The 24,102-nt window shown below is 37.1% G+C and overlaps 2 protein-coding genes across 2 annotated transcripts; one reads left to right on the top strand and one right to left on the bottom strand.

Annotated features, from left to right (window-relative positions):
- The first annotated feature begins 5,566 nt into the window (after window positions 1-5,566).
- Window positions 5,567-16,938, top strand: anxa5b (annexin A5b). The gene is made up of 13 exons (XM_088303301.1): window positions 5,567-5,717; window positions 5,824-5,864; window positions 9,667-9,751; window positions 10,080-10,174; window positions 11,354-11,467; window positions 11,719-11,809; window positions 12,551-12,630; window positions 12,793-12,843; window positions 14,294-14,387; window positions 14,462-14,557; window positions 15,391-15,449; window positions 15,526-15,648; window positions 16,574-16,938. Exons 2-13 carry the CDS (start codon window positions 5,862-5,864, stop codon window positions 16,634-16,636), a joined length of 954 nt encoding a protein of 317 aa, XP_088159427.1. The 5' UTR covers window positions 5,567-5,717; window positions 5,824-5,861; the 3' UTR covers window positions 16,637-16,938.
- A 2,121-nt stretch (window positions 16,939-19,059) lies between these two features.
- LOC148331899 (fibroblast growth factor-binding protein 2-like) lies at window positions 19,060-20,834 on the bottom strand. The gene is made up of 2 exons (XM_088303306.1): window positions 20,131-20,834; window positions 19,060-19,165 (listed from the first exon to the last, which is right to left on the bottom strand). The coding sequence occupies exon 1, from the start codon at window positions 20,812-20,814 to the stop codon at window positions 20,140-20,142; it is 675 nt and encodes a 224-aa protein (XP_088159432.1). The 5' UTR covers window positions 20,815-20,834; the 3' UTR covers window positions 19,060-19,165; window positions 20,131-20,139.
- Between the last annotated feature and the right edge of the window lie 3,268 nt (window positions 20,835-24,102).

Genomic DNA, 24,102 nt, shown 5'->3' with positions numbered 1-24,102 from the left:
GGAAAGAATCTAGCAGCAAAGTTTGAGGATGTCATGAAATGTAGGGTCACCATATTTGGATTTCCAAAAAAGAGGACACTGAAATGATACTCAAAAGATGTCATACTTTACAACTCTAATTTAATTAAAGTAGGGCCGCACAATATTGGATGCGTAGAAAACACAAACAAAAATTATATTAGGTCTCTTTTGACGTCTTACAGAAATATGTTCTAAATAACACCTCTTCTGTAAAAAAAAATCCAGCTTTAACAAAATATTTCTTACTATCTTTTCAATGCAGGAATGTAAATAATAAAAATGGAACGCTTTAACCCGACCGGACGCCCATTTTTTGGTGGTGGCGATTGGATGACAAATTTTAAAAACGGGTACAATTAACAAAGGCCGGAGGTTGATTTTATTACATCCCACAAATCGGCCCTTGTGCATGTGATGAACCAACTCGCGAAATGGGCAGATGACAACTGTTGAGTTATATGCTCTCATGGTATTCTTTAGTTAAGTAATGATATATTAAATTATATGTCATTTTGTGAATTTGGGTATGCATGTATTTTGTTGAATGTCACATTTATTTTTGGTACTGTCGTAAATCTCGCGTGGTTTACGTGATGACGTTTTACGTTTGTTGAAATGCCTTTTATGGATGTTGGCTGTGGGAAGACATGTTGTGTCGAGTGACTGAAAAATAAACAGCGAGATGGAAACATCCTAAACCTGTCGTGGTGTTGTGTTGGTGCGGTGAGCCGAAAGGAAATATGGAATACAAAGCTGCAAACGCAACAACAACGCGTCAAAAGCGCCACAAACGACTCTTTGTGTATGAAGAGACGGGAGACAACAGTTTGCGTTTAAGCGTGCCTGTATTTCCTTATTCCACAACATAACCAAAAGAAAGTGCCTGCTATTTTACATAAACGACTTGAGTACCAACAATGGTGTATTGGATGATTTGTAAGTGATGAATGAACGGCGGGTTATTTATTGAAATCTGTACATGAGCAATCTTGTAAACAGCGCGTTTCCATGGTTACCAGTGACAGGCTTCAGTGACTCGTTGTGCGCATGAGCGGATAATACTATGCATTATGGGTAATGTATTTAGTCATAGTTAAAAGTGGTTACTTTTTTAATCCGTTTTATTATTAATATAAAATTACATTTCTTAATGAAATAAAGACAATATAAGATACACATTTCAACAATTGCAATGAATTTACAAATTTTATATATAAAAATATATATTGTATAATAATTGGATAATAGATTGGACGATAACATTTGATCATGGTCACATTTTCTTTTTCTGTTTTGTTTCACGTTTATGAGCTGTGGTCATTTGCTTATTAAAGAAAAGCAAAGACAAATACGAGTTGTGACACTGTGTGCTTCCCAATGAGCCTTTTTGGAGGGCTAAAAATAAAATACCCGAACATACAATCATATGTATCTATTTATAAAAACGTGTTTATATCTTTATTTTGTTAGTAGTGCATATGTGGCTTTGTTTTTTTTTTAAATAAAGCTGTTCAACCACAATTAAAAAGCTAAGAAATAGCATAAGTTTCATTAACTAATTTTCATTCAAGATGTTTTTTTTTAGTACTTTTCTTATTTTATTCATTTTGTTATTATTTTCTTTAACAGCTGATGCCAAAAATGTTCCTCCACGTGGAGTTGCGTTGTGGAAGTTAGGGTAGAAATGGACCATTACAGTACAGTAAACGATATAATCTTCAGGCGCCTCAATGTCGCCATCTCCTGGTCAGTTAGAGTTATGCTGTTGGCGACGACTACCCGGAATTTAAAACAAATTTGAGCCGTGTTTCGATTTGTGTCTCATGATAGATTCCATTTTTGTTTTAGAATTAAAAAATGAAAATCAAACCGTTTTTTTACTTTTCCTTACTCGTTCCAGACAATAAACTAGAATATCAAACTGCATTTCAATTTTGGTGTTATTAAAATGAACATCAGTCATTTTTCTATTTTTAAAATTTGTTTTCAAACGTAATATCCAATGACCAAAAGAGACATGGACCAAAGGTCACCGAGTCATTTCAGGGCCCTAAACTTGTATACATTACCTACCTATAGCTTGCAAAAATTTTAATGAAACGCAAACCCACTCGTCCATGAGCTGTCACCTTATCGCGGTGGAGGGGTTCGAGTGTCCCAATGATCCAAGAAGCTAAGTTGGCTGGGGCTTTATACCCCTTGCAGGCAACCAGTCTACATGTGCTCAGTAGACTTGGAGAATGCGTTCGTTGGCATTAACAATAATGATGACAATAATTATTATTATCATTATCACCATTATTTTTTTATCAGAAGGGCACCAAGCATTTTCTCCAAGTGGAGTTAACGTTTGTGAGATTAGGCGAGAGATGGAGTGTTACAGTATATATCGCCATCTCTTGGTCAATAGGAGAAATGCTGTCAGTGACTATTTCTGGGAATCGAAAACAAATATATGACCGGTATCTCGAATTGTTTCTCGTGCTTTGTTTTATTTTCATTTTAGAATTAATTATTGAAAATGGAACTGTTTGTTTGACTTTTTCTTACTGGCCCCAGACAGCAAACAAGAAAATTAAGCTTTATTTTAATTTGGTGTTTCTATTTTAAAATGAAAATTAAATAATTGTTTTTTTTTTCATTTATAACATGTGCTTCTAAACATAACGTCTAACGACCAAAAGAGACAAGGACCAAGATATGTGTGTCTGTATTTTATTGCTACGATCTTTTAACCACGTTTTCATTTATTTCTCGGGCATTCAATCAAATTCATACAGAAATACAATATGTAATAGACACATTTTTTTTCCTGCATGACAAATTTGCTAAGAGCATGCAGACACTCGTTTCAGAATAATTGTCTATCGTTGTGTGCAAGTCTTGCCAAGACAATAAACCTGTGAAAGGAAATCCACCTCCTCCCTACATTATTTATGAATGCTAATAAGGAGGCGGTGGAAATTTACTCGGCCGTATGCCAAACGAGCCAATCAGAGGTTCCTTTTTTTTTTTAATGCCAGCTCAACAAAAGCTCTATGTTTGTGTTTATTGAACTGCGATACAGTGAAACAATAAAAAGTGAACCACGTTGTGGCATAGAACAACTGTCCTGTATACTGTACTGTATCTTGTTTATTCCCATTCACTTGTAGATACTGTAAAGCCCAGTGGTTGGCCCGAATTATCTCGTTGCTCAACAACAACAACAACAACAGCAGTAGCACGTGTGCCATGACGCTCTTACGGTCACTCTGCGACCACGTACCATGTGTTGCATTTATAAACCCGGAAAACTCAGCACTCAGAGCAACACATGACGAGCCATTTGACACAAGCCATTAAAGGCAACACCTAACAATGCCGAATAACCTACCAAGTCGTTAGAATATGCTAAGGTACAGTTCTAAACAAAAGAAAAATATATGTTTGTGGGTTGTTCCTCAGGCACATACCACAAAACAAAAAACAATTTGTATTAAGATTAAATAAAAACTAAATAAAAAATCAATTGAGGTGTATTTTTTTCCTAATTAGAGTACATTACCCTAAATTTATTCATATGATTTTAGTCATCTCTACATTAAAAAAAATAATTGATTAGTGTACAGGTAAAAAAAAAATATGTTTAAATGAGCGGCACGGTGCCCGACTGGTTAGCACAATGGCCTCACAGTCAGAGACAGCACCGGTCGTGGGTTCCATCCCTGCTCCCGCCATCCTGTGTGGAGTTTGCATGTTCTCCCCGTGCCTGGGTGGGTTTCCTCCGGGTACTCCGGTTTCCTCCCACATTCCAAAAACATGCATGGCAGGTTGATTGAACACTCTAAATTGCCTCTCGGTATGAGTGTGAGCGCGGATGGTTGTTCAAGCGCACCGGACAATGACATGAAAAAATGCAATAGGTTTTTACACATCAATACAAATTGCTTTTGTGAATGGCTGCAGCACCATGCGGGCACACAGAGACATTAGTGGCAGCAACTAAAAAAAAAAAAAAATTCAATTGAGTCGATATCGGGGACTGAAAATTGAAAATCCAATCCGGGCTTGAGGGAATCGTTACCTTCCTAATAGTTTTATTCCTAGATTTTAACAAAGGTACTTGTGACATGCCCTTTTTTTTGAGAACTTTACCCGATAGTATAGATATATCCTTATATGCTGCCGCTTTCGCTGCAGAGTAGGACACACTCACTTTAGCTGTTCTGGTAAAACTGATGACACTGTATAATAATGCAATCACAAAATGACATGTAGGTTATAGAATAGGCGAGTCTTCCTGCAAAGGAGGGCCACACCTTGAACTGGTTACCAGCCAATCGCAGGACACACAAAGAAGAACAACTAGTGATGTACATGACAGTTCTTTTACGTGAACTGAGTCATTAGAATGAGTTCAGCAAAAATAATCGTTCATAAGATTTGTTTACCAACTGCCCAACAAACAACAACAACACTAGCTCATTTACTGCCATTGACGGCTAAAGACGTAAAAGATCTTTTTTTTTTTTAATTGGCTAGTAGTGAATGAGCTAGCTGCTGATTTGTCGTTGGCAATGATTGACGAAATGTGCGTTCTTAAGTTCAAATGTACTAAGAAAAGAACGAATCACTTGAGGAAGTGATCCATTCACTCACATTCATTTAAAAGATTCATTCTTTTTGAACGAATCCTTCAAGAACTTCCCAACACTCCGAATAACCTCTTGCGCTCACGCTCACACCTTGGGCTAATTAGAGTGTGCTATTAACTTATCAAGAACTGTATGTCTTTTGAGTATATGAGGAAAAAGAAGAACCCGGGAAAACCTACGCAGTCACAAAGAGAACATGCAAAAGTAACACGGGAAGGCCAAGCCGGAAATGAACGCTGCATCTCTGAACTGTGAGGCAGACGTGCTTCCCTATCGGTGTTGGGTAAATATCGTATACATGTGCCAAATGGAGAAATAGTAAGCCCACCTTCCCAGGATTTATGATTGACTTTAAAATGTTTTTCTTATGCCTTAAGATAATAGAAACAAGCAACTATGGAACATTGGTAAATATCTATTGTTTCGAATTGTATTAATCAATTATGCTCTCTTATTTTCTTTTTTGAATGGAAATGCCGACTTTTTAATATATTTTATTACCTATTAATCGCCTTTTTTGTTTTATATATCTATTTTGGTTGACATGTAAGTATTTGTAATTTTCAATGTTCAAAAAAGTTTAAGTTTTAAAAAAAAGTACGACCCAGTCGGTCACCGAGCTGTGGAAGCCCAATCCCACCAGTTAAAAAAAAAGAAAAAGAAAAAAAAAAGATAAATTTTTTGTTACTTTAAAAGAAGCCCACAGTGAAGTGTTTTAATTAGGAAGAAACAAATACGTGACCAAGTTGCATTGCAGTGAATATGTAACCTTTCTCCTACACAAAGAGACAAGTTAGTGACCCAAAACGTGTACGAAAATGGCAACTTGAGCGTTTTCAGTTTTTTCGCTTCCTCCGTGGGCAGTCAGTCGAGAAAAACTCCACTTCCCAAGGTGCCTTGCGCTCACCAGGGTGTGGCGCGTTCGCTCAATCTCACGCCCAGTAGAGTTTTTCCGAGCGGATTTAAGCTTTTCGTCCTCCTTGTCCTTCTCGTCCTCTCTCGCTTCACCTCGCCGCTTTCCTTCGCACACTAACCGGGCGTGACAGCTGCAACTCTGCGGTAAGTCGGCACTCATCTTCGGGCAGGTGACACTTTGACCTGGTGCTCGAACTTTGGTGGTTGTGTACTCCGGTCTAAATTTGTTCCTTTTTTTACCCTTTGGCAGATCTCCTCATCGGAAAAAAACTATTAACTTCTGTTAAAATGGTGAGTCACTTTCTTGCATTTCCTTCGAAATACACGACATTAAATCAAAACAAAATTCAATTCTCTATAGTTGTGAAAAGTCATCAGAGTGTGAAGATCCGTTATATATGCAAATGTATGACTCATGATAGTAAAAAGAAAAAAAGCTTCAAGACTACCCAAAACAACGCCCACTTTTTTCCCCCACCGAATTACATAACACTTGAGCAGCTTTTTCCCCCCTCTACTGACACATTCAGCACTACATAAACATTCATTTGTAAATCATCGGCATTCCAGTTTACTGTGTCACTGTAATTTAGTTAATTTAATGGCGCTTTTTTTATTGTAGTTTGTAATCGATCTCAGGCAGGACATTTCAATGGAGATTTTGCTTATTTGTGATAGCGTTAAAGCAGCAGAGATTGGTGCATGGGGCCTTCCAGGAGCTTTCACCCAAAAGTCCTAAAATATCCTCAAATACTTTTAATACATTAAAAAATGTAGTCACATATTTTGTATGCACCTCTCACCCACCGCGCCAATTGAAAGGTTCTTACATGGTTCCAAGGTAACTGGCTCAAGGATGATGATGTGTCATATGGTCGTAAAATGAACTTTTTTTTTTTTGCAAGAGGGAAGTTTGGTTTGAGTGACTCATGTAGGCTCTTTTTCATTTTGGGTGGGGTGTGTCTGTCTGTCTGTCTGATTTAAAACACCCTATTCCAGTCAGAGTACAAAACCCACCCTCCATCTAAAAGGAGAAGCATCCCTTTTCCACAAACCCAGGGTGGAGCTGCTACATCGTCATTCAAATGGGGCGGTTGCCATCTGTGGCCAGCCAGAGACTTCCCTTGTACTGTATCCACGGCAACAGGATAGAGTCTATAAACAAAAGGAGTGGGGCTGATAAGGCCAGTCTGCTCTGTGTGTACATATAGTACGTAGGGTTAACATTCCGACAAGAGAAGCCCACTCGCCCCCTTTCAAAAATTTTAAAGTCGGATCTCAACCCGCCCTTGGAGAATGTACGGACAAAAGTGTTGTCACACTGGCAGGAAGTGAGAATGGATAAAAAAAGGAACTTTTCCACAGCGCTTCACTTCCGCAAGTCATCTCATGCAGAGATGTGTGTGGGATGCCCAGGAGGCACAACTCCAAACATTACCCACATCGAGCAGATCAAATTTCAAAAGAGTAGTGCACAGCGCGTGCAGCACAGTGCACTAGTGGTGAACACGTCCTGTCTCCCAGCCGTGAGGTTCATGATTCGATTCTCCGTGTTCTCACAGTTACACGCCGATACGATCGTAGCTTTTTGAAGGAACTGTAAATGCTGTTCTGTGGGGATCGACAGCAAGTGAAGGACATGTTATGTTCATTTCAACCTTCTCCATCCTCGCGTATGCTCAATAAGACGCAATGTCTGTCAGTATATGTTCATTGAGAAGATTTAGGTTCATGCTTGGTGCGAATTATTAGTGTTAGAATTGCCTGACGTTGAACTTACTTTCTATACATCGCATATTTCAAATGCAACTTTTGTCAAAGATGAGAAAGGTATTTCTTGTTTTTATTTTCACTTCATATAAAGACAATAATGGAGTAATGTTTTCTGGGTTTGGTCATGTGTCGTCCGCAAGTTTGCTTGATACCTGAACCCTGAACTCAAGTAATCATTTTGAGTTGACACCAAGTGACAAAATGGGTTTTTAAATGGATTATTTGTACAAGAAAAATAGTGACGTTTGGGAATTAATTGACAAAATATTAACTTGCTGAAAATGACAAAATAAGTAAAGTATCCCTTTAAATATTAAAAGACAAAGTATTGTCAATTATCAAATGAGCTTCTTGTAAATCATGTCTTTGTTGTTGTGAACATAAAGGGTCCCAAAAATAAGTAAATGTATTCATGATGTATATTTTTAAATAATCGTCCGATGAATCGGTTATTTTTCCTCCAAATATCGTAATTGGCAGAAAAAAAAAAAACTATTGGTTGTGCCCTAATATAACGCACTAAATCTCTTTGCTGGGTTTTTGGCGTTTTGCCTGCAAAGACGACATTTAAACTAATTTGAGGTATTGGCAACATGAAAATCTGAAATCGGTTTATGAGTGAAAAACAAGACTAAGAGAAGACAAGAAATCCTGTGCAGTACAAAATGGTTCCAATATGTTGCTCTTCTTTTTGCCATCCAGTAAAAACTAGTTGTGGTGACAACTTTTTAATTTGGCAAAGGCAGACACCGTGAATCACTTGCTTAAAAGATTCCAAAAATCGATGTCCAACATTCCGGTGGAAACGATCCACATTGTGTTCTTGTCCAAATATTGCTGTTCTTTGTCCGATGAGGCACGTCGACGTTGATTAGATTTCAGCTCTCTGCGTGTTTATGAGGACAGGCACATGAACATTTCGGAATTCCTCCTGGCTGGAGAAGCACAAAATGCCCACTTGTTTTTGTTGTTTGTTTTTTTTTTTTTTTGGCTGACCTTCCACATGATTTGGCGTCAGACTTGCAGCGACATTCCTGCGGTTTTGCTCTCCAAACATCTCGCCTGCTTTGGAATGAGACGCCACACGGCCGTTTAGTCATTCATGTTGGGCAACGTGAGGGAGTGGACGTTCCATTCTTATCGCCTCAGCTTCGTATTTCAGCGTATTGATCAGTTTGACGTTCACATTCTTTTCCACAGTGAGCCATTATCAAGTGATAGAATTGGGAGGGTTTTTTTTGCCAAACAAGAGCCGTTTTGTTTGATCTATTGATTTGTTATAAACGTCTGTTTTCATTTCAGTGACTGATTCTGTCATTTATTTGTAAGCACACACATTCCTGCTTTTTTTGTTCACATGAATGTAAACTTTCAGTATACGGTAAAAATATCAAAGTATAAATATTCCAGTTTCTGGTTGTACTCCTCTTGCTGGGATAGGCTTCAGCTCAGCCGCCAAACTAATGAGGACAAGCTATTTTGAAAATAAAATAATTAGAGCCTGACTGATTAATTTAATTTTAATTTTTTTAAAAAAATGCAGATCAGATTTTCGGCAATGTTTTTTTTTTCCAAACACATTCCAACATAAGACAAACAATAATTGGCCCAAAAAAACAAAAAAAAAAAGAAAATCCATATCGCTTGATACCTCATCATTATGTAATTAAACTATATTTTAGCATTTCAGATGTCATACATTTTTGTTGTAATATTAGTTAAAATTTTATTTAACTCTAAATATAATTTTACTCTGTTTAAATATCATGTAAAGAATAAAATATAGGTCACACAAAGCATACATTGTCACTAAATATCTATACTTTTCTGTTGTAGAATACCGCATGATTTCAATGTATTGCATTGAAATAGTTATTCAAAACAACCAATAATTAAGATGTGAAATATTTTCTAACAGATGATAATTATATAAAATGGACAAATTAAATATGTATGAAAATAAACTCTATGAATGACGTGAAAAGTATCATTGCTTTCAGATAAAAATGAGTCAAACTTTAGTTTTGTTGTCACGTCATTCACATAAAACAGTCGACCTTCATAAGACTTCTGTTTTGCTAAATCATAACAGAAATCAGGAGTTAAAAAAATATAGTCGTATGCATTTTTGACGGACTAGCCTAACATTCACATGATATCAAAATATAAAAATATATTTGAAATGTACTCTCTGCAGCTGTAACTTAAGATAAATTGTTGCTTTCACCATGACGCCCTTCTTTCTCCAAGTGTCGACACGGTAAAATGTTTCCGAACCTCCTATTAGTCAGATGCTGACCTTCTATTGTTGTCGTTGCAGGCCAGCCGAGGAACCGTGAAAGCCAGCGCTAACTTCAACGCCAGCACGGACGCTGAAGTTCTGTACAAGGCCATGAAAGGCCTGGGTAAGACGCTTGCTCACGTGGAGTCACGCCTATTCCGTTGAGGTCACCTGACGCCTCATTTGACCGCTACTTTGCTCGCGGCCGTGTTTGTGCTCGTCAGGCAAACATGAGTGCAACTTGAGCAGCGGCCGAGCAAACACGCGCTGTAATTATGCGGATGAGACAATAATGGAAAGACAAGGCGCAGCTGCGACAGATAGGACAGGCCTGTTATGTCATAAAGTGCGTCCGGAAAGTATTCACAGTGCCTCGCTTTATGTCACAGTTGCCGTACATTTTTTTTTTTGTTCTCCGTGGAGTGTGACAATAACATGATGTGTCGTCACAGGCACGGACGAGGAAGCCATCTTGCAGCTGCTGACATCGCGCAGCAACGCCCAGCGTCAGCAGATTACCGCCGCCTACAAGACTCTCTTCGGAAAGGTGGGATACCGTCGCTTTTAGAACGATTTTAAAGGAACACCATCCTGATAAAGAATCTAAAATTTTTGCCACGTTTTAGTCCCAAGACAATAACGATGAAAGAATATCCAAACATTTTTAATATTGATTGTATTAATCTTGATAAATTACATTATTCTCATGATTAGTTTTTTAAAGGGGGGAAAAAAGTGCCTCTTTTCACAATTTTATCATTTTATTCCCCCGAACATGAGAAAATATTAGAGATGTATTCCTTTAAATTGGAAAAATACTTCATTTTTCTTGTAATATATAATTTTTAAAAACTTTTTTATCTGTTAATAAAAACTTTTAATTGTAAAAGGGCAACTTTTTTCTTAAACATTACAAGTTTATTTTTCCAAATATGGTTTCATTCTAATGAAAATGACAACCTCAACAAAAATAGCTTTTTTTCCCCCATAAAATTGTAACTTTCTCCTTGTAGCACGTTTTCACTGAAAATAAAAATTGACTTTATTCTTGTAAAATTATTTTTAAAAAATTCTCACAAGTGCAACCATTTTCCTCACAAGATTACATCCTTTTCTCCTGATGGATTTTTTTTTTGCTCATAAAAATACCAGCTACATTTTTGTAAAATAGGGCTTTTTTTTGGGGGGTGGCTGCAAAATTTGAAATTTATTCATTTATCCCCCATCCAAATTCTCGTACAAGTATAACTTATTGGACACTTGTGAATATCCATTTTTTCCCCTCACAAGATGACGACTTCATTATTGTCAAATAACTTATTTAATCCTCCACCAGAACTCAATGTAGCTCTCCTTACCTTTTGGCGTTGACCTGATAAGCTGTGGCATCACACCTGTGGTTTGATTTGGGTGTTTCAGCATGGTAGTACTTCTGTGTGAATGTTTCAGACACTGTAGTGGAGTGGATGAATCTCAACCTTTGCTTGAAAGTGGCTCTGGATCTTCAGCCAGCGTGGCTTCCAGTCACTCAGGGTTTGGAGAAACAAGCTGCACCTGAGTCTAAAGTTGCAGGACAAGCCAAACTTTGAAAACATAGTGTGACCTTTTGTCCGAAAAATACGGTCGCATATTTAACACTTGAATGTTGAGCAGTCACTCAGGAGACTCAACAATTTGTTTACAAGCTACTAAAAAATCACTTATACATCATATGTCCCATTTTCAGGATCTCATCCAAGACCTGAAGGGGGAGCTCGGGGGTAAATTTGAGACGCTCATCGTGGCCCTGATGACCGCACCCCTTGCCTATGATGTCACGTCACTCCGCAATGCCATCAAGGTAAGTTAATATAGAGTAAAAAATTCCAACGCGTCATACTGAGAAATTTTCTGAATATTGCTCATGTCTAGGTACATGGTTGGGTGGGGGCCCAAACTGAGCATTATCTTCAGTGGCGGGCTGTGCGTTTAGTACTTGGGTCATTTTAAAACTCATCGCTACTTTGCAAACACACCTTATAACAGCACTTAGCGTGCTGTACGTCCTGTTTACTTGAGTAGGACTGTGACAATGCTCTCTTTGATCACTAGGGAGCAGGCACTGATGAGAAAGTGCTGGTGGAGATTCTGGCCTCAAGGACCGCTCAGCAGGTTAAGGACATCGTAGCTGCCTATAGACAAGGTAACCTCCTGTTAACAAATTTCCGCCACTGCATCACCGCACACTTAGCTCTGCTCTGTCGCAGATTTTTTTGGGGGGTGGAATAAATCGACTTGTTCATCATCCAATTTCAAGGGTGCATTTGTTGCAAACACTCTGGAATATGGATAATTTCCTACAATTCAAAATGATGTCTTTAAATGTGATTTTATTAAATCAAGATTTTTTTTTTTTAACTCATGATTTTTTTTGTCCTAACAACACAACTTTGTTCTCATTGCTTTCAAATAATGAGTTACAGGAGCGATTGAGTCCAAATGAAACCCTGATACAATTTGTCTTTTCTTCTGCATAAATATCTGCCTTTCTTTCTTTATGACAACTTTCTTCCAAAAAAGAAATATGGTTTTCTGTGCATAAAGTTGTAACTATTTCATAAATTGTGTAATTTCACTGTTAAAAAAAAATTTTCATATGTAAAGAGAAACGTTTATTTCTTCAGCTTTCAAATATGACTTTTTTTTCCACACAAAACGTTTTTGTGAGGAACAAACCAAAGTTTTGATTTTGGAGTAGCACTTTCTTGAAAGAAAAATATGACTTTTTAAATGGAATTACATGAAAGTAAAAATGAAAATTGGATGAAAAAAGTGAAATTATAGTTAAAATAATAATAATAATAATGTGTTTGCTAATAATGGAATGTTATGTAAAATGACCAACATGTAACAAAAATGGATGTTGTGTTTCTGCTTTTACTAGAGTACGATGACGATCTCGAGGAGGACGTGTCAGGAGACACCTCAGGTCATTTCAAGAGGCTCCTGGTCATCCTGCTCCAGGTCAGCAACATCTCCTACTATCTGTCGGGTCTCTTAGGAGCCATTTGAATGTTGAGCCATGGAAATTGTCTTCCATTAGTAGTGCGATATTTCTAGTCATGTATTATTCAAAGATTAAATAGTGCAAGTTGATCTTCTCATCTCTTAACTCTGTCCACGCAGGCAAACAGGCAACCTGGCATCCAGGAGGCAAAAATCCAGGCTGATGCTGAGGTAAGCCGTACAATATTTCAAAATGTGAAAAATGTCAGGTTGGACATGCTTTTTTTTTTAACAAGCCAACTTTAATAACTATGGCAGCATTTAAGTTGATTGACATCCTGTTCATATGCCAGCATAAGAACAACTTCTAATTAGCGATTGAAGAATCAAGGAGCTAGGAGCGTTGCATTTAAGAGATGAGATCCACCCAAAGTCTTTTAGTTAGCCTGTGATTTCCTTGACCTCGCCGTGCGACACTTTAACTAGCAACAATTCAAAGTGGGTGCCATTTCTGTGGAATTAAAAACAAAATATGGAATGAACACATCAAGCACCTCAAAAATTCTTCATAGGAAATAAATAAATGAAAAACCCCACAACGGTCTTGTCACGAATAATGTCAATTTGATATTTTGTGGTGCCTTTGGTAAACTACCTGAATTCCGACCCCTACACACTTATTGGTGGATATTTTAAACTGAAATTCGAGTCTGAGTATCAGCCCAAACCAAAGGGCTGAGGAGATCTTGTGAGAGATAATAAACTTATACTGTTAACTCTAATTTGAAATTGTTTCTTTGACCAGATTTTCTTTGCAATTTCATATGACACAAAAATGTTCCCCTAATAGGCCTTTTTTTTTTTTCCACACTAAAAAAATAAATATCTCAAATACTCATCCGTTTTTCGAAGTTCTTTATACTCAACATTTTGACAGACTGTGATTTGTTTTGGGTGACGTTGTCATATTCCTACATTAACTGGAATGATGCTCCAGCTCCATCTGTTGGTCAAAACGGGCTATTGCATGTTCAAACCTACATTTTGGAACCATTTATTTCACTTAAGTAGATACTCTCAATTTCAGGGGTAATGTTGGAACACAACTCATTAATTTAAAAAAGAAATAAAAATAACTACCTAGTTAACCAGAAACTAAATCAGTTACTTTTCTTCTCATTATTTGGCTTGCTTCATCAGTTAGCTGATTTTAATTAGAAGATATTAGAAAATATTTAGAAGATATTAAGTTACATAGTCATCAAGCTAGCCAGTTAGTTAGCAGAGCTGGGCATTTCGTCAGTGATGCACTGACGGACGCGTGGTTTGCTGACGAGGGCACTCTAAAAAAAACAAACTGACGAATGACAGATGGGTAACCTGGCCACTGACGAGTGACGATTGATGGACCAGCAAAATTTTGAAAAATGCCCACCTCTGTTAATTGGCAAACACCAGCTAACTGTAGGTTGTTTTGTTGTTGTCAGTTAGCATGCTAGTTATCTAGTTCGTTCGCTAGAAAACACCTCTGTATTTAGTTATCTTGTTAGTCAGCAAACTGACCACAAGTCCAAGTTCATTCTTGGTTAGCTAGCTTGTGATTACTTTCAACTAACTAGAGGGATGTTTTTGAGAGTCTTGTCTTGTGATTCTCGATATCTCAAAATGTCATCATTCATAGGTCCTGTTCAAGGCCGGCGAGCATAAGTTCGGCACCGACGAGCAGACATTTGTCACCATCCTGGGAAACCGCAGCGCCCAGCACCTCAGGAAAGGTTTGAGGACAGGCCAGCATGAAGCGCAGTAACGATGAGTTTGTCAGCTCAGTTTTGTGTGCTCTCCCCCCCAGTGTTTGATGCCTACATGAAGCTGTCAGGCTACGAGATGGAGGAGAGCATCAGGAGGGAGACGTCAGGCAGCCTCAGAGAGCTGCTGCTCGCTGTCGGTATGAAAGCGGAAAGACACATTCAACAACTTTCTTTTTGCGTGGAAAATTCTAGTATGACTATTCTTTTAGTGAGATTACTATTCTTGAAAAACTACCACTTTTCTTACAATATTTAGTCTTAATTCTTAATTATATTATGACTTTCGTTCTCATTGTAATATTGTTATGTCATTCTAATATTTTTTATCTCATAAATTCAGACTTTTTTTGTAGAATTAGAAAATATTTTGGGGGTATTTTAATTTTTTTTAATATTTGTTTCAGATTAGAACGTCATCCTTTTTAAGATTTTCTTGATTCTCTATACATCTAAAATATTTTTTTTAATGTCTCTACCTTTTACTGTAAAATGATAACCTTTTTCTTTTAATAAAAAAATGCACTAAAATTACGACTTTTTTGTAATACAACTACTACTGCTGTTGTTTATCCTTTAGATTTTTTTTTTTAACTTTTTTTATAACGTTATGATTTGGCCACTTGTACTGTAATGACTTTCTTATTGTAGAAAAATATTTACTTTATTGTTTTAATGTGATGGGACAATTACAGCTTCTTTCTTGAAATATTCACACTTCTTTGTTTTGTAAAAACAAACCCAAAAAAATTGTTAGTAATTTTTTTCCGCTTCTAATTTAGAACTATTATTCTAGTCAAATTAAGACTTAACCCTTTCTTTTTTTTTTTTTTTTTGTGCAAAACTCTCACTTTTGTTCCTGTAAAATTCTGGCATTATTCTTGAAATATTTCAATTTTTATTCTTCGTAAGTACTGTGACTTAATTATTGTATAATTAAAACATAATAAATCATTAATATTTCCTTCTATAGTGAAGTGCGCTAGGAGCGTCCCGGCCTATTTTGCTGAGACTCTGTACTACGCAATGAAGGTATGACGAACGATGGATGGATAAATGTTAATCTATACTGTATATATGGATATTAATTGCGTTTGTATGTTTTCAGGGTGCAGGAACCGATGACAACATAGTGATCCGAGTGATGGCCAGTCGCAGCGAGGTGGACCTGTTGGACATCAGAACAGAATTCCGGAGGATGTTTGCCTGCTCCCTCCATTCCATGATCAAGGTACACACGATAACGTCGCCGCATTCTGCTCATATTTAGACCTTTTATTTTCTCTCGTAAAAACAACATCTTATTCTTTAATATTATTGTTTTAATGCTGCTATTTTCTTGGAACATTATCAATTCGAATTTGTATTTTTTTTTTATTTGAATTTCATTCTTTTAATATTCAGACTTTTTTTCTGGTGAAATTTTACTTATTTGAATATTTTGCCTTTTATTACCCCACCAAAAAAATCTGTTTTATTACTTCAACTTTTTTTCTAGTAATGCTTTGACTTAATTCTTTTAATATATTTTTTGTCTCACAAAAGTCCCCCTTTTATTCTTGATTGTTGCAACTTCATTCAGTCTTAGAATATTTTGACTTGAATTATTTTCTTATTTAGCCTTTTTTCATAAAATTATGGTTTGGTTTATTGTTTTTAATATTTTTTCTTTTTAGTAAATTTAGGATATTCTTGGGCTCGAAACCCCCCCTTAAAATTCTACTTTTCTTTTTTTGTTTTGACATTTTTGTAAACTTGCGACTTCATAATATTTTTAATAATAATATTTTTACATTTTCCTCAAAAAATTATGACTGAATCTTGTATTACATTTTTTTCCCTTTAAACTGAATCATGATTCAATATTTTAATAATTTAATTTTAATATTGGTCTGGCAAATGCTTATATTTCAAAGCCTATTTGTAGCTAAAATGATGGACTAAATACTAAACAAATTAATTTTGTCATGATCAAAGTTATTGTTTTACATAAATATTGACACTATTGGATGTTTGTTTAATAAAATAAGCAAGAGCTTGAAAATTGAGCTGGAGGCTACTGATGAACTGATTATTGATGAGAAATTATGAAGGGTGTCATCACTCTCAAACTTTTTGTGTATGTGTTTTGTTTGTTTGTTTGTTTGTTTATCCAGGGCGACACTGGCGGAGACTACCGCAAGGCATTACTCCTTCTCTGCGGTGGGGATGACGCGTAACCGTGGCAACAGTGGTTAACGTGAATCCCACCTACAGTGATCTTGGGAGACGACTAAGCTCGCTCAAAGTTACTCACCGCATTAACGTATTGCATGTGTCGCTGATGGACGAGCCGTCGAGTGTTTTTGGAAATCTGATAGCCCATCTTTGAAAGGTAGCTAACGTTTCACTTTCATGTCCATCCCGCTTTTTAACAGACGGTCCGCTAATTTTACGAAGGATCTCACTTCCATGTGTTTGCACTTGTTGGTTTGACAGTTGCTCAAATAATAAAGTTTTCAGTTGATGAAGTACAATCAAATTATTGTCGTGTGGTTTGACTTTGGATGCGCAAAGATGAGAATCAAGTAAACGATAGTATTTTAAAAGGGCAATAAAGCGGAAAAGTATGCGCTAGTAAAATAAATATATTGAACCAAATACAATTTTGAAAAGTCACTAGAAACAAATGTATTAAAAAAATAGAAATGCATTGAATGTGGACGCAAAAACATTTTTATTGGTACCAACTGCTCACCATATGAGAACAAAAATACTGGCAAAAGTACATATAATGTAACATGTTAACATCCATCCATCCATTATCTGTACCGCTTGTCCTCACAAGGGTCGCTGGAGCCTATCCCAGCTATCTTCGGGGAGTAGGCGGGGGACGCCCTGAACTGGAATGCCAGCCAGAGATGGGCAGTGTACCCGATTTTTTTTATTTTTTTTTATTTATTTTTTTTTTCGATCCGTACTCCATCCTCGACCTGGGCACCCTTCCATCCTTACTACTCCGTCCTTATTCAGAAAACAAAATCGCCCTCCATCCTCGTTCCTCCTTGTCCTTTTAAAGCACCTTAGTCCTTGCATTTATTTCAGTGATTCTTCACCTACCACTAGAGAGAGCCTATGGACCACCACATATTTTTTTTTTTTCATTAGTCGGTAGGCTCTAGCTAATCTGACTAGCAACAAGACAAAGGTGATTCAGTTTATGTTGCTAAAGCTCACAAGTTATTAAATCTTAGAATTGATGTTGCATAATTTTGGGTATCTGTTTGGAATACTGAGCGTGGGAGCTTAATCAAAGGGTGCTCGCTGCCAGATTTGATGGTCCCAAAGCTTAACGACGATTCAATCGAAGGGCACATATCGGCAAACGGGCATTCACACGAACGGATAATTCTGCCTCCTGTGAAGCTAAAATTTCTCGGGAATTTGGGAGGAAGTCGAAGTCACCTGGAGAAAACAGAAACCCAGAAACTCTCAACTGTCAGGCAGCAGTTGTACTATGAGTTGATGTAGAGGAAAATTCGAGGCAAATTAGCATTGCCGCTCTGTATACGATACATTAAAAATTGGTGCTCATTTGAGGACATTTCCCAGGTTGGGTTTGTCACAGTGTGAGCCATGGAATTCATCCAAAATGGCCGCTTTCAGTAAAAATGCTCGACTTCCTGTTCATCTTAAGGCATCGATTCATCAGACTTGATGGAGATGGTGTCTGGGATTTAAATTTTTCTCACTTTCCAGGGTTGTTTGTGATTAAATTTCACCTCAAAATTGCAATTTCCGATCAGAATTGACAACTTCCTGTTCAATTTCAGAAATGGGTACTTTGAGAGTTTTGAGACGTCTACCCAATTTCTTGATCAGTGAAACTGCATCAAGAGGCAAATTTTCCATAATTCCAGGCCCCTTGTTCATTAAATTCACATGCATAAAGATTGTTTCAGATCAACTTGTTAATTTTTTTAGATTTTGGCATGGGCCCTTGAGACTTTTTGGTGCGTTCAACCAATTTCAGGTTGATCGGTTAAACTAGTGTCTGCGTATGTTTTTTTTTCTTCTATTTTATTGTATTTATTTTTCAAACAACATTTCTACTGGGCGCTCTAAGGCAGTTTTTGTGTGTGTAATATTGAAGGCAGCTAACATACTTCCGAAATTAGGTGTGTTTTCAGCCCACCGAAAAAGATGTCTCACATCATCATGCTCAGGCTCAGTGATCGAGGAACAGCTTCCAGTCAATTGTAATTCCAATTATAGGGAGTGCACACTTATGCAACCACATTTTTTTCAGTTGTTTATTCTTTTTTTTATTTACAAAAGAAATGGCATTCCAACAGGGGTGTGTACACTTTTTATACCCACTGTACCCTGCTTCTCCGTTCATATTCTAACAATAACCGTTTGTTTCCAGGTCAGTAGGCCAGTCTGTGTAACAGATCGGCCGCCTCCGTGTTTGTGTGTTCACAGCTCAATAGTGACTAGTGTGTAGTTTAGCTTGTCTGAAACGTGAACAACTTTTCGGTCCGGTCGGCAAACGCCTTGCTGATGTGTGCGGAACAAGGTGGTCTTTGAATGCATGATTGGAAGCGGCTTGAGAAGTAAGTTAAAAAAAAAAAAAAGAAAAAAGAAGGCAAAACAGCACTGAATGAAAATTAAACTCTTGATTTTATTCTGATTCCGTTTCTGGCAGTCACTCACAACAGTTGTGAATGACGATGTCATGTGTCAAGTCCATCAGTGGTCTCCCCCACCTGAAACAAAAACAGCTTCATTCAATAAATTCAGCATATCCAAGAAACGTTTTAAAAATGTTTAATTTTCAGTGTTTTCACATTTTTTTCTTGTACCACAACGGCTGCATTCAATATGTAAGTATTAGTTTTATTTACATTATTTTATTTGTTTTTGGCAGTATTTAAATCTTCCAAATGGGATTTATATTCAACACAGACCAGTGATATTTTTGTGAAATGTCTGTTCCATAAATAAAATTTAAATATTATCACAAAAAACGTTTTTTAATGATTTATTTTTTTTTTTAAAAGTGCTTATACATATATTAAAATTACATATGAAGTGAATTTTGTTTAAAAAAAAAGAAATACACCAAATATGATTTGCAAATTTGCAAAAAAATAAAACAATAAAAAGGAAATTATTAAATACCACATAATCATAGTCTTTTTAAAAGTAAGAAAAAAATCCAAATTATACAGTATATTTGGATTGTCAGTACAAAAAGAAAAAATCAAACAAAACAATTACATACCAGGAGTATGTTTCGTATATTTATAGTGTTTTTTTAATAATATGGTCTTAATAGCATAATTTAAAAGCAAAACAATTTGACTATTACGGAGCCTACCACGAGGCATCACATGAACATTTTAGATTTAGATTCAACTCAATACTATTTTCGTTACAATGCAAGACGATTGCAAAAATAATGTAACAGCTTTTACATTGCAATCTTAAATATTCTTGTGTAGTTCTGTGGGGGAATCCGTAACTATGCCGGTAGCCATTTCCTTTTTTAATTGGCCAATGGAGAGTTAATGATTGAAGCTTCAACTCTGCCTGTGAAATCTACCTAGCAACAAGGTATCAGCAAAGAAATCATCGCAAATTGTGCCTATTTACGTGGCCCAAAAATTATGGGGTTGTTTTCACTTTGACAGAACCCCACACCCAAATGCTTTCTTGTAGCGTGACTCACCCGTCCGCGTCAGTTTTTGAACCATCCGATGATGGAGGTGCAGATGCCGTGGAAGCTCTTCCAGCAGTACTCCGTGGCCATGCGAGATGCTTTGGACACGGGCAGTTCCGTCGGAGGCCTCGCGGTGGTCTTGGCTGGCTTGGGTGTGGTCTTCCTGGCAGGGGCGGGGACGGCTTTACCCGCTTGGGGCTTGACGGGCGTCTGTGGCTTTAGAGTGGCGGCGGGTTTGGGCTGAGCGGCTTTGGCGGCCTTGGCGGCTCGGGGCCAGGCGGACAGGAAAGTCATCTGGACGTCGTCGGGGTGCCTCTTACACATGGGAGGCCGGTAGAGTTTGGCGCCCCGGCAAGCGTGGCTCAGTTTGCGCAGTTCCCACATGATCTGCGTGAAGTAGTGGCGCGGGTTGAGGCTGTAGGCGCGGCACAGGTTTGGCTTGCCCTGGAAGTCACAGTAGTATGCGCGGCCCTGGGCGGCGCCCGGCGGCGCGGGGCCCTTGCAGGAGACGCGCAGCCGGGTATAGTCGGAGGCACCCGACACCACCATGGTGCAGGCGTCCTTGCTCTTGGTGCTAAAGCGGATGGGCTCGTCCCAGATGCTGCGCTGCTGCTGGTTGACGCTGTTGTTGGTTTGAGCGTAACACGCGCACACCCACGCGGCCATCACAAGAAAGACAGATGGGGCCCTCATCTTGGCAAGTGACGAGTACGGGAAAGGGTGCGAAGAGGCCAGAAAGGGTCCGAGGGCTGCTTTATAAGGTAGTGGCGGACAAAGACGTCTTTCTTCAGGTGAATGTGCGGCTCCGCCTACGCCACAAATGCGCACAGATGCGTAGCAGGGGAGGTGTAACATTGCGTCTACTTCATTCCCCTAATATGAGAACTTTAGCGTAAAGTAAAAATGAAAAATCACTCGTAATTTACAGAAATTTTCCATAACGTTATAATGCGTCATCTAAATGATTTACTATCCAAATATTTATTAGTTTTTTTTCTCATATAAAACTATCTTGTAAAATGAAAAAAACTTTTTGGACATAATTCGACTTAAAATCACTAAAATGATATAGTGAAGTTTAGTTTTCTAAACCTATGGAAAAAAAATAAACTTTTCATGTAAAATCAGAATTGAATTCAAGTTAAAATATTTACATATTGTGACATAATATAATTTATAATTATTATAATTTAATAACATTAAAATAAAAAAAACATAAAAAAATAAAGTGATGCCTGGAGGACTTTTATTTATAATTTTACTGCATTTATATATAAATTAATAACCAGTTTAAAGCTGTATTCAATGGTTTCAACTATCAGTCTGCTCAACACTGAAAAAAATCTGCGAATATGCAGAGGTCAATTGTAAGGCTTGATCATTTTTTATGCGGATTTGGAATGATATGCAAAAATAGTCTCACTATAATGATATAAAATTTTGAGAGTTGATTTTTGTGAGAAAATGTACAAAATTAGTTCTTGCACTCACTGTTACCTTCTTGTTCGGAGGTTTTGTGCTGTCCTTGAATGGTAATGTTTATGCATGAGTGGCCCTTATTTTGATGTTTGCTTCAAACCCTTTGTTGTTGGACTAAGATAGTGGGTCTTTACATACATTCAAAATGTGTCGTTCCAAATATGAATTATATTAAGTGCGTGCAATTTGCCATTTTTTTTTTGTCCTAGTTTGGCATTTTAGTCATACACCTGGCACGGAAAAGCCCTTCCATGCTGTACGTTGAAAAATTCCCTTTTCTGCATACATTTACTCTTTACTTTATTCTTAGATGAAAATTATTCTTGTAAAATTATGATTTGATTCATTTAAAACAAAACGTTTTTACTGCACAATCTCATTATTTTGCTCTTAACATGACACTTTCCCCAGTAATAATACAACTTTGTTTTCAAGATACAAACATGACAGAAGTGTTTCCTTATCAATCCACAACTTGATTTTTGCAATATTTCGATTTTATTTTAGCATACATTTTTTATAAATTATTTTTTTTTTTTGCCCTTGTAAAATTCCGCCCTTGTTCTATTTTGACTTGATCAAAAATATCCGAGTGCCGCTGTATAGGGTCGAGGCGCACAAAGATGTCATTCTTCGGGTCAACACACAGCTCCTCCTGCTCCTCCTGCTCCTCCTCCTCCTCCTCCTCACGCCACACACAGGCGCGCAAACACACGCACACCTGGAGTGTGTGATATACACTCAGCGGAAAGGGTGAAGGGTTGGGTTGGGGGGCTTTCAATGACACTGAACACATACGACACGAGGTAAAAAAAAAAAAAAAAAAAAAAAAAAAAAAAAAAACACCTCTTCACGCCATATTATATAATCCCACATAGGACCTTCTTTCACTATTGATGCATCACGGCATATATTTGCATGTGTGCGTAGTACATTTATTCCTTTAGATGCCAGGATAAACTTTAGGAGTATGGAAGTGAATGCTTTATAGTACAAATATTAGTAATTATGCTTTATACCTGCACCTGATCAAATTGACTTGTGACTACATTTACTTAACAACACGCATCACTACCAGATGCAAACTTTTAAAGCTTTTTTATTGCAGTTTCATAACCATTAAATATATCAAATTATACACCCCCAATAAATAATACATTTCATATTCTGTAACATTCAGATTTTTTTTGTCAATACAGTTTGACCTAAATGCATAATTGCATCTTTCTTGTCAAATGATACATTTTTCAAAAAAAAAAAAAATAAAGTTAAGATACAAATATGTTACATTACCTTGTAAAATACTTTTTTTTGTTGTAGGTATGGCTTTTTAATAACATTACATGAAAGATTACAAAATTTCTTCCAAAATTAAGAATTCATGTTTTTGTTATTCCTCAATTTCACACTTCAAATAGTGAAGATTTTTTTCTCTCCAAATATTACATATTAATCAATGTCAAATGGCGACTTCATATTCAAATATTTATCCTGTAAAATCATTTTTCTTGACTTTTCCTCAGGGTTCCACGCAAAGAGTGAAAATCTGCAAATAATTGGAATAATCAGACCTATTTTAAGATGTTATTTTTTTAAATAAAAATATTTAAAAAAAATAAGCAGTTTTCAGGACCAAAACAATATCCAAAGGAATATATTCTGTTTCTTCTACGAAAAATGGCATTTAATACAATAACTTACAGAGGAGTAGGAAAAGAAGTTTATTTTTTGTTGGTGTCTGCTGTTTTAAACCATACTGCCTCCTGGTGGCCAAAGTGTGCAAACTAGAAGGAGCAGCACACTGATGTGAATAGCAACATTAAATTATTAGTTTTAAAATGATTTTACATTCTATTTAATTGTTAATACCCTACCCCTTACAATGTACAATATTATCGATGCTGTTTTTCCTCATTTTTTATTTTCAGGCCTTCCAATGGCAGTTGAGCTCAACATGATCTACATTGGGGGCTGAGGATAACAAAAGCCAACTTTCAAGTGTTAAGTGCAAGGGGCACACAAAGTGGAAGAGTGGCGGCAATGTTTAGTCTGCTGCCTGCCTCATTTCCTGACGAACACCCTCCCACCTTTCAGGAAGTCCATCAATCAAGAGGGGGAGGGAAAGATCACAGTGGAGGGGGAGGGGGGACTCTGGAAGAAAAACTGGTAAAGGTGGGGAGGAAATATGCCTCTAGTGAGGCAATAACAATGTCACAATTTTATTTTCATAATGTTGAAAACGTTTTTCCTCGTACACAGTTATGAACTAAACTCAACTTAAGAAATTGCCTCTCCATTAGCATCCATGTTCGAATACAGATTCTTTTGATATTTAGTGAAGTATGTGAAGTCATGCAGTATTCATCAGTATGATCAGACGTGAGGACTTGAGCACTTAATGTTCTGCCGCTGTAGCCCACTCGCCCGTTTAAGCTGTCCACACCCCAAAACATACGAGTGATGGCTTTGTGTGTACTTTGGCAGCGTGACTAATATTAACCC

Source organism: Idiotropiscis lumnitzeri, chromosome 8 (genome assembly GCF_059441095.1).
Source record: "Idiotropiscis lumnitzeri isolate Australia: NSW breed Sydney's pygmy pipehorse chromosome 8, RoL_Ilum_1.0, whole genome shotgun sequence".
Classification (NCBI taxonomy): Eukaryota; Metazoa; Chordata; class Actinopteri; order Syngnathiformes; family Syngnathidae; genus Idiotropiscis; species Idiotropiscis lumnitzeri.
This window is presented reverse-complemented; position numbering and strand designations above follow the sequence as displayed.